Genomic DNA, 9,563 nt, shown 5'->3' with positions numbered 1-9,563 from the left:
GTGTGTGTGTGTGTGTGTGTGTTTGTTTTGCCTTTGCTCCACAGGTGATGTATGGGGACTGGCCATCTTTTCCTGGCAACATTCCAATAACCTAAAAACCATAAAAACAAAAACTCAGAAAAGAAAAACAAACCTGACAAACATTATTATTATTATTATTATTATTATTATTATTATCAGTGTGTGTATATATCTGTGCTGTGATTGGTTTATTAGGGATGTCTGTCCTGTGATTTGTCAGTACCCGGTTCAGTTTAATGAGTACACAGGGCTTTCCATCACTGTAACCGTAGGTTTGTTCCACAAGTCCTGAGCACTGATCGAGCATAGTGCGATTAAACTGACACGCCTTTTTGGGGTTATTACGCACATTCCCGCTGTCCTCCTGAAAATAATACTGATCTGGAGCACACGCATCATTATTCAGCACCTGCTGAGAATTATTATAAGCTAGAGAGAGAGAGAGAATAATTGTATCAGGTGTTTCATTTTCTTTTTCTCTCTCACACAGACACACACACACACACACACACACACACACACACACACACACACACACACACTGTACTTACGGATGAGAAAGGTGTTGAGTGCTTGAACATACTGGTCCCAGCTCTCAGTGTTTTTTATATTATATATGATCTCCAAATCTTCACCTTTAGGCCTGATCATCAATCCTACACACACACACACACACACACACAAATATTTTCTGATATTACTGAAAACACAATGTGTATATATGTGTTTTCGTGTGTGTGTGTGTGTACCTGGTGTTGCAAGTCTGTCCTGCCAGGTGGGTGTGTAATCATCGAGTGTGAGCAGCATAACATACATGGTGAGGCAGAACATTCCAGCAAGGAATGTGTAGAAGACCACATAGAAAAGTATAATCAAACCTACACACACACACACACACACACACACACACACACACACACACACACACACACACACACACACAGAAAATCATAATTAGTAAACATATTATAAAATCATGTTTGGAGCAGCTATTGAAAACTCTCTCACCACCTTAGTAATTCTTTCTCTCTGTCTCACATCAGTGTTTCTATGCTCCTGTGTAACTGTCCTGCCTTAATAGCTTCCAGGAGTGTGGAGCTGCAGAGCAGTCACAGAGCCATTGCTTACCCTGTACACCTGTGCTTGACAAACAAGTCTGATCCATGAGGGGTCCTAACAAAACTTAAAGGATCTGCTGCTAACATATTTGTGTCAGATACCACACACACCTTCAGAAATAAAATAAAAAAATTAAATTAAATTAAAAATCTAATTTTATTTGTCACATACACATACATATAGAGTACAACATGCAGTGAAATGCTTTTTACGACGTACCGGCATTCAAGCAAGGAAAAATAAACCAAGAAAAAAAAGGAGGTAGAAAAAAATTAAAAGTATAAACTATGTAAAATATAAAATAAATGAAGATATGTGTGAAAATGTGTATATACAAGGATGCATATGACAGTAAAACAGTAAAATTTGTGATTAACGTGATTGTCCTTAAAGTGTACGTGTGCAGTAGGGTGTGGTATGAAGTGTACTGTGCAGTAGGGTGTGGTATAAAGTGTACTGTGCAGTAGGGTGTGGTATAAAGTGCACTGTGTGGTTATGGTGTGGTATAAAATGCACTGTGTGGTTATGGTGTGGTATAAAGTGCACTGTGTGGTTATGGTGTGGTATAAAGTGCACTGTGTGGTTATGGTGTGGTATAAAGTGCACTGTGTGGTTATGGTGTGGTATAAAGTGCACTGTGGTTATGGTGTGGTATAAAATGCACTGTGTGGTTATGGTGTGGTATAAAGTGCACTGTGGTTATGGTGTGGTATAAAGTGCACTGTGTGGTTATGGTGTGGTATAAAATGCACTGTGTGGTTATGGTGTGGTATAAAATGCACTGTGTGGTTATGGTGTGGTATAAAGTGCACTGTGTGGTTATGGTGTGGTATAAAGTGCACTGTGTGGTTATGGTGTGGTATAAAATGCACTGTGGTTATGGTGTGGTATAAAATGCACTGTGTGGTTATGGTGTGGTATAAAATGCACTGTGTGGTTATGGTGTGGTATAAAGTGCACTGTGTGGTTATGGTGTGGTATAAAGTGCACTGTGTGGTTATGGTGTGGTATAAAATGCACTGTGTGGTTATGGTGTGGTATAAAATGCACTGTGTGGTTATGGTGTGGTATAAAGTGCACTGTGTGGTTATGGTGTGGTATAAAGTGCACTGTGTGGTTATGGTGTGGTATAAATTGCACTGTGCAGTAGGGTGTGGTATAAAGTGCACTGTGTGGTTATGGTGTGGTATAAAGTGTACTGTGCAGTAGGGTGTGGTATAAAATGCACTGTGTGGTTATGGTGTGGTATAAAATGCACTGTGTGGTTATGGTGTGGTATAAAGTGCACTGTGTGGTTATGGTGTGGTATAAAGTGCACTGTGTGGTTATGGTGTGGTATAAAGTGTACGTGTGCAGTAGGGTGTGGTATAAAGTGCACTGTGTGGTTATGGTGTGGTATAAAGTGTACGTGTGCAGTAGGGTGTGGTATAAAGTGCACTGTGTGGTTATGGTGTGATATAAAGTGCACTGTGTGGTTATGGTGTGGTATAAAATGCACTGTGTGGTTATGGTGTGGTATAAAATGCACTGTGTGGTTATGGTGTGGTATAAAGTGCACTGTGTGGTTATGGTGTGATATAAAGTGCACTGTGTGGTTATGGTGTGGTATAAAATGCACTGTGTGGTTATGGTGTGGTATAAAATGCACTGTGTGGTTATGGTGTGGTATAAAGTGCACTGTGTGGTTATGGTGTGATATAAAATGCACTGTGTGGTTATGGTGTGGTATAAAGTGCACTGTGTGGTTATGGTGTGATATAAAGTGCACTGTGTGGTTAAGTTGTGGTATAAAATGCACTGTGTGGTTATGGTGTGGTATAAAATGCACTGTGTGGTTATGGTGTGGTATAAAGTGCACTGTGTGGTTATGGTGTGATATAAAATGCACTGTGTGGTTATGGTGTGGTATAAAGTGCACTGTGTGGTTATGGTGTGGTATAAAGTGCACTGTGTGGTTATGGTGTGGTATAAAGTGCACTGTGTGGTTATGGTGTGGTATAAAGTGCACTGTGTGGTTATGGTGTGATATAAAATGCACTGTGTAGTTATGGTGTGGTATAAAGTGCACTGTGTTGTGCAAGTCCAGAGTTTAAGTGACAGTCCAGAGATTAAAGTGTCACATTGCAAAAAAGTTGTGCAGAAATGAGTGAAGATGTAGAGAGAGGTCCAGTAATAGATCCTGGGTGGGGTTCTGGTTTAAATTCCGAATGGTTTGCGGGAAGAAGCTTCTCCTCATTCTCTCTGTGTTTGCTTTCAAGGAGCGGAAGCATTTCCCTGAATGTAACAAATAGAAGAGTCCATTGTTGGGATGGCTGAGGTCCTTCACAATCTTCCTGGCCCTGGTCCGGCACCGCGTGCTGTAGATGTCCTGCAGGTTAGGGAGCTCAGTGTGGATGGTACGTTCAGCTGAACGCACCACCCTCTGGAGGGCTCGTCTGTCCTGCATGGTGCTGTTCCCGAACCAGGAAGTGATGCTTCCCGTCAGGACGCTCTCAAGGTGCAGGTGTAGAAAATGTTTTGCACCTGAGAGGGTAGTTTAAAGTGTCTCAGATGGTACAGACTTTGCCGGGCTTCTTCACCAGGGTGTTGATGTGACAGGACCAAGACAGGTCCTGTGTGATGTGAACACCTAGGTACTGGAAACTGTCCACTCTCTCCACTGGGGTCCCGCTGATGTTTAGCGGTTGGTATGGCTGCTCCTGCTTCGTGCTGAAGTCCACGATCAACTCCTTAGTCTTGCTGACGTTCAGGAGAAGGTTATTCTGATGGCACCATTTCTCCAGGTTTTTAACCTCCTGTAGGTAGGCCGTCTCATCATTGATGGAGATCAGGCCCACCACAACAGTGTCGCCAGCAAACTTGATGGTGGCGGTGGAGTTGGAAGTGGCCACACAGTCATATGTGTACAGTGAGTACAGCAGGGGGCTCAGAACACAACCCTGGGGAGCTCCAGTGCTGAGGGTGAGGGTGGATGAGGTGTGTTTGCCCACCCGTACGGCTTGTGGTCTGTCAGTCAGGAAGTTAGAGATCCATTGACACAGCGGCAGGCTGAATCCCTGGACCTCCAACTTAGAGGTGAGCGTGGAGGGAATTATAGTGTTGAACGCTGAACTGTAGTCCACAAACATCTTTGCATAATTCCCTTTTCTGTAGTCCAGGTGGCTCATCGTTGTGTGTAGAAGATTTGCAATGGCTGTATGCAAACTGTAGAGGGACCAGTGTGTCTAGTAGTGTCGCAGTGATAAAGTCTCTGATCAGTCTTTCAAAGCACTTCATCACTACTGAGGTCAGGGCTACAGGGCGATAGTCGTTGAGTCAGGTGGGCTGGGGCTTCTTCGGGACAGGAACGATGGTGGACTGTTTGAAGCATGAGGGGACAACAGACTCTTCCAGTAAGAGGTTAAATATCTCAGTGAACACCGGTGCTAGCTGGTCAGCGCAGACTTTCAGAACCTGACCTGTGATGCCATCTGGTCCTGCTGCCTTCCTGGTATTCACTCTCTTGAATGCCCTCCTCACGTCTTTCTCTGAGATGGTGAACGTGTTTACCTCTCCGGCTCTCTCGCCGTGCATGCTGTTTGTGCCGCTAGCGTGGTGAGCTGAAGCCTCGAAGCGAGCGTAAAAGATGTTTAGCTCATCTGCCAGAGAAGTGTCCGCATTCCCCATTTTAGAAGATGGTGTTCTATAGTCCGTGATGTTTCTTAGTCCCTGCCACAGGCTCTGAGAGCCACCATGTTGGAACTGTGACTCCAGTTTCCTCCCGTAGCGCCGCTATGCATCCTTAACCGCTCTGCGAACACTGTAAAATGCAGCCTTGTACTCATCCATGTCCCCGGTGACGAGGCCCGTGTTGTACGCAGTGGAGCGGGATCTCAGAGCATCGCGGATGGTTTTATCCACCCACGTTCTGATGGTGGTTTTCTGCACCGTATCATCCGCAATGGATCCCACAACCACTTCTCTAAACATGTTGACGTCATAAGAGCTGCGTCTGAACATGTCCCAGTCTGCGTCATCAAAAGTGTCCTGCAGAGCGGCCACCGATTGGTCTGTCCAGCGCGAGTTTCAGTTCAGGTTCAGTGTGTTAAGGATCCTGGTCGCTTGAGGGGAAAAACTGGAGAGTGAAGAGTGTGTGTGAGGTGTGTGTGTGTGTGTGTGTGTGTGTGTGTGTGTGTGTGAGGGTGTTTGGGGTCGTCCACAATGCTGTTGGCTTTTTGCGGATGCAGCGTGTGGTGTAAATGTCCATGATAGAGGGGAGAGAGACTCTCTGTGCCCTCTGTAGGGTCTTGAGATCCGAGACGGTGCAGTTCCCAAACCAGGCAGTGATGCAGCTGCTCAGGTTGCTCTCGATAGTCCATCTGTAGAACAAGGTCAGAAGGGGGGCACTTTTTGCTCGGCAGGAAGTAGAGGCACTGCTGGGCCTTTAGTGATGGAGTTTGTGTTGAGTGACCAGGTGAGGTTCTCCAACAGGTGAACACCAAGGAATTTGGTGCTTTTGATGATCTCCACAGAGGATCCATTGATGATCAGTGGAGAATGGCCGCTCTGTGATCTCCTAAAGTCAACAAACATTTTTTTGGTTTTGTCAACATTCAGAGACAGGTTGTTGCTCCACACCAGGCTGTTAACTATAACCTCCTCTCTGTTTGCCGACTCGTCGTTCTTACTGATGAGACGCACCACAGTCGTGGCATTAGAATTCGTACATATGTGTCCTTATTGTCCAGGTGGGTGAGGGCCAGATGCAGAGTCGCTGATGATGTCATCCTCCATGGAACGGTTTGGTAGGTATGCAAACTCCATGGGGTCCAGTGAGGGTGGCAGCTGGGTCTTGATGTGCCTCATGGCTTTCGAATCACTTCATCACGATGGGTGAGAATGCGACAGTATGATAGTCATTGAGGCAAGAGACTGTAGACTTCTTCGGCATGGGGACGATGGTTGTTGTGTTGAGGCATTTAGAAGCAACTGCGCTGCTCAGGGAGATGTTGAAGATGCCGGTGAAAACATCTGCTAGCTGTTCACATTCCCTGAGCATTCTGCCAGGAACGGTGTCTGGTCCGGCAGACTTCTGTGGGTTAACTCGGCATAGAGTTTTCTCACTTTAGCTGTGGATAGACAGAGCACCTGATCACTGGGAGGGAGAACAGGTAGAAGGTAGAAGGGAAAAGTCATTCAGCGCATCTGGGAGGGAGGCGTCACTGTCAAACACAGGTAACGTTGTCTTGTAGTTTGTGATCGCCTGAATGACCTGCCAAATGCCACCGGGTGTGTTCACTGTCATGGAAGTGACTGTGGATTCTCTTGGCATGTGCGGTTTTTGCCTCTCTGATGGCATGGGAAACATGTCCCAGTCAGTGCATGCAAAACAGTCCTGAAGAGCGGAGATGGCGCCTGCTGGCCAGCTTCTCTCCTGCTTTCAACCTGGTTTGAACGTCTGCTGAGTGGTTTGTATGCTGGGATCAGCATAACAGAGATGTGGTCCGAGTAGCCGAAGTGTGGGCGGGGCTTCACCCAGGAATGCACCAGAATTTTTGCATAACAACATCCAGCGTGTTTTGTCCTCTGGTTGCAAAGTCCACATTCTAATGAAATTTAGGGAGCACAGTCCTGAGATTTGCATGATTGAAACGATAATAAAACAGTCCATCAGGGTGTGTGTTCTGCAATTTGCTAATGGGCCTGGAGAGTACACAGAGGGCTTCTTTAGCAACAGTGCTAGGTGGCATGTACAGTCCGAGTATGATAACAGTGTTGAATTCCATGAGTAAATAAAGATTTCTACACATCACAACCTAATAGGTTGATGTAAACACACAGTCCACCGCTGCGAGTCTTACCAGACAGAGCTCCATTTCTGTCAGCACAAAATGCGACTAGCCCGTTCAGCTGAATGACTCATGCTATGTATCTTGCTGGAGTCTGGTGTAGTCCAATTTATAGTCCAGGAAGCAGACATTTGCTAGCAGGATGGATTGTACAGCAGACCGGCTAGGGTTAGCCTTTAGCCTAGCACTAGCCCCAAATCACTTTTCATGCTTCAACTTTCTCATGTACCGCTTTTGATGCCCTCTCCTCCGCCTGTCCTCCTTTCTGTGTTTCTGGAGTGTTTGGTTAAGGTACACACAGACATCAGTTGTGCCGATGTCCATAAGTGGTGCAAGATGGGATACAAAATAAAAAGAGTACCATTTTGGATCCAGAGCAACCGCTTCTAGATACTGCCATCTTGGATTTGGTGGTCTGAGATTGAGATGTATGTGGCATAGTACCCCACTTAAGGTACAGCATCTGAAGCACCCAGAATTCCACCTGGCCTAGAACAAAGAGCCACATTCATAACAGAGGCACGGTATAGTTTACCACTTTGAAACCAGATGGCAGATCAACAAGAAGGGAGAGAGGTTACTGTTGTCCTTCACAAAGCAGGGAGGCTAAACAACATTCTCAGGAAAGCAGGAAGGCTTCCTTGGAGGAAGGAGGGGTGATTCCACATGGTGCTGACTGTCTCAAGCTACAACTCATGTTTCAAAAACCTTTTCTTCAGTGCTGTCAACTCTCAAGTCAGCCCTATTATGCCTGAAGGGCTTAATCTCAAGCTTGCCGTTCTTTTACATATCCAGTACGATGGATGTACATGCAGATAAACAAATAAACAACTAAAACAACTAAGCAGAGAGCAAGGAATTCTCATGACCAGTATATGACCTAAGACAGAAAAATTACAAACAACAAAAAGAAAAAATACAGAAGCAAAACTAATACTAGACTAATAATAATAATATCCATATAATACTATATTAGGAGGAAAAAGGTATATTTATATAAACCTAAAATGTTTTGTATTTACTCAACACTGCAGTCAGTAAATAAAGTACACCATGAAAATATTTTTATATTTAATGAATATAGTTTATATTACTAATAATAATGTTAATAATAATAATAATAACCATATCATCATCATCATCATCATTATTATTATTATTATTATTTTGTACAGCAGACTATGGAAGTTACTCTCTGTTCTACCACTGAAAAGACAACTGCTTTGTGTAAGTTTCTGTGTAATGTTATTGATATTGTGTGTGTGTGTGTGTGTGTGTGTGTGTGTGTGTGTGTGTGTGTGTGACCTATTTATACACCTTTGTTTTCTTCATCTCTTCACTGAGCAAATGTCAGAACAGCACATCTATAATCCTCCTTTATCCCCCACAGTAAAACAAATGAGTGTGTGCCACCCCTACGACTGAGTACCACTACTAAGGGGGACAGTCCATCACACTACTAAGGGGGACAGCCCATCACACTACTAAGGGGGACAGTCCATCACACTACTAAGGGGGACAGCCCATCACACTACTAAGGGGGACAGTCCATCACACTACTAACGGGGACAGCCCATCACACTACTAAGGGGGACAGTCCATCACACTACTAAGGGGGACAGCCCATCACACTACTGCGTGTCACCCCTAAGGGGCATAGCCTGTCACACAGGGGCTCAGCTAATCACATGACTGCGTACAAACCCTAAGAAACAGCCAATCACACAACTGCATACCATCCCCACGGAGCACAGCCAATCACATGACTGCATACGGCCCAATAACATGGCTGCACTATGTGACAAAATGGTACAGTCTGCTGTAGGGTGTGAAGGTGTCATTTAAAAGAGACGAGGCTGAATGAGTACATCAAAGTGATATAATGGAATGTAAGTCCTTCCCTTAATGCCAACACACACACCTTATTTTCACCCAAATCTGTCTCAATCTGTTTGTATTTGTTTATTAGGAATACAGAGGAAGAAACGTTCACGCGGTGGGATATTTCATTGCAGGTGCGCGTGGAGCTGCTTCTTATTTCTACCATCTGTGATTTTACTGTAATCCGCATCTCTCTCTCTCTCTCTCTCTCTCTCTCTCTCACACACACACACACACACACACACACACACACTCGGTTATGTAAGAGCGCAGGACCCGGATGCACCATTACAGCTTTCTTTGCCGTTTCATAAAACCAAACAAAAAACCCTGAATCATCTACGCTGTATGTGTGTAAGAGCTTTATAAAGCATCCCCTGTGTGTGTGTGTGTGTGTGTGAGAGAGAGAGAGAGAGAGAGAGAGAGAGAGAGAGAGAGACTCACCCCAGCTGCTTGCGGTTCGGCCCAGCAGCTCGTGTGTTCGGGGGTTCCAGAAGAATTCTTTCCATCCGCCAGACTCCTTCTTCTCCTCTTGCTTTGAGGACATGTTTCCGCTACGCGTGTGTGTATATTAGTGGGTAGTAATATTTATTTGTTTTTACGCATGCGTTTGTATGAATGATCGCTGCTACACCACACCGGGTTGTGTGTGTGTGTGTGTGTGTGTGTGTGTGCGTACGCGCGTGCGATAATCCGGGTACGGTACTGCGGTAA

At 45.0% G+C, this 9,563-nt stretch overlaps 1 protein-coding gene across 1 annotated transcript in view; it reads right to left on the bottom strand.

Moving 5' to 3' along the window:
• atp1b2a (ATPase Na+/K+ transporting subunit beta 2a) overlaps window positions 1-9,563 on the bottom strand; it is an 11,177-nt gene extending 1,614 nt beyond the window's left edge. The window contains exons 1-5 of the mRNA XM_046869174.1: window positions 9,294-9,563; window positions 771-899; window positions 573-677; window positions 245-450; window positions 32-91 (exon numbers count right to left, since the gene is read on the bottom strand). Of these exons, the coding sequence (XP_046725130.1) occupies window positions 32-91; window positions 245-450; window positions 573-677; window positions 771-899; window positions 9,294-9,396 (603 nt within the window). The 5' untranslated portion in view covers window positions 9,397-9,563. The remainder of the gene's footprint in view (window positions 1-31; window positions 92-244; window positions 451-572; window positions 678-770; window positions 900-9,293) is intronic.

Source organism: Silurus meridionalis, chromosome 16 (genome assembly GCF_014805685.1).
Source record: "Silurus meridionalis isolate SWU-2019-XX chromosome 16, ASM1480568v1, whole genome shotgun sequence".
In the NCBI taxonomy this organism is placed as follows: domain Eukaryota; kingdom Metazoa; phylum Chordata; class Actinopteri; order Siluriformes; family Siluridae; genus Silurus; species Silurus meridionalis.
Note: the sequence above shows the minus strand (reverse complement) of the source record. Positions and strands in the feature narration are given on the sequence as shown.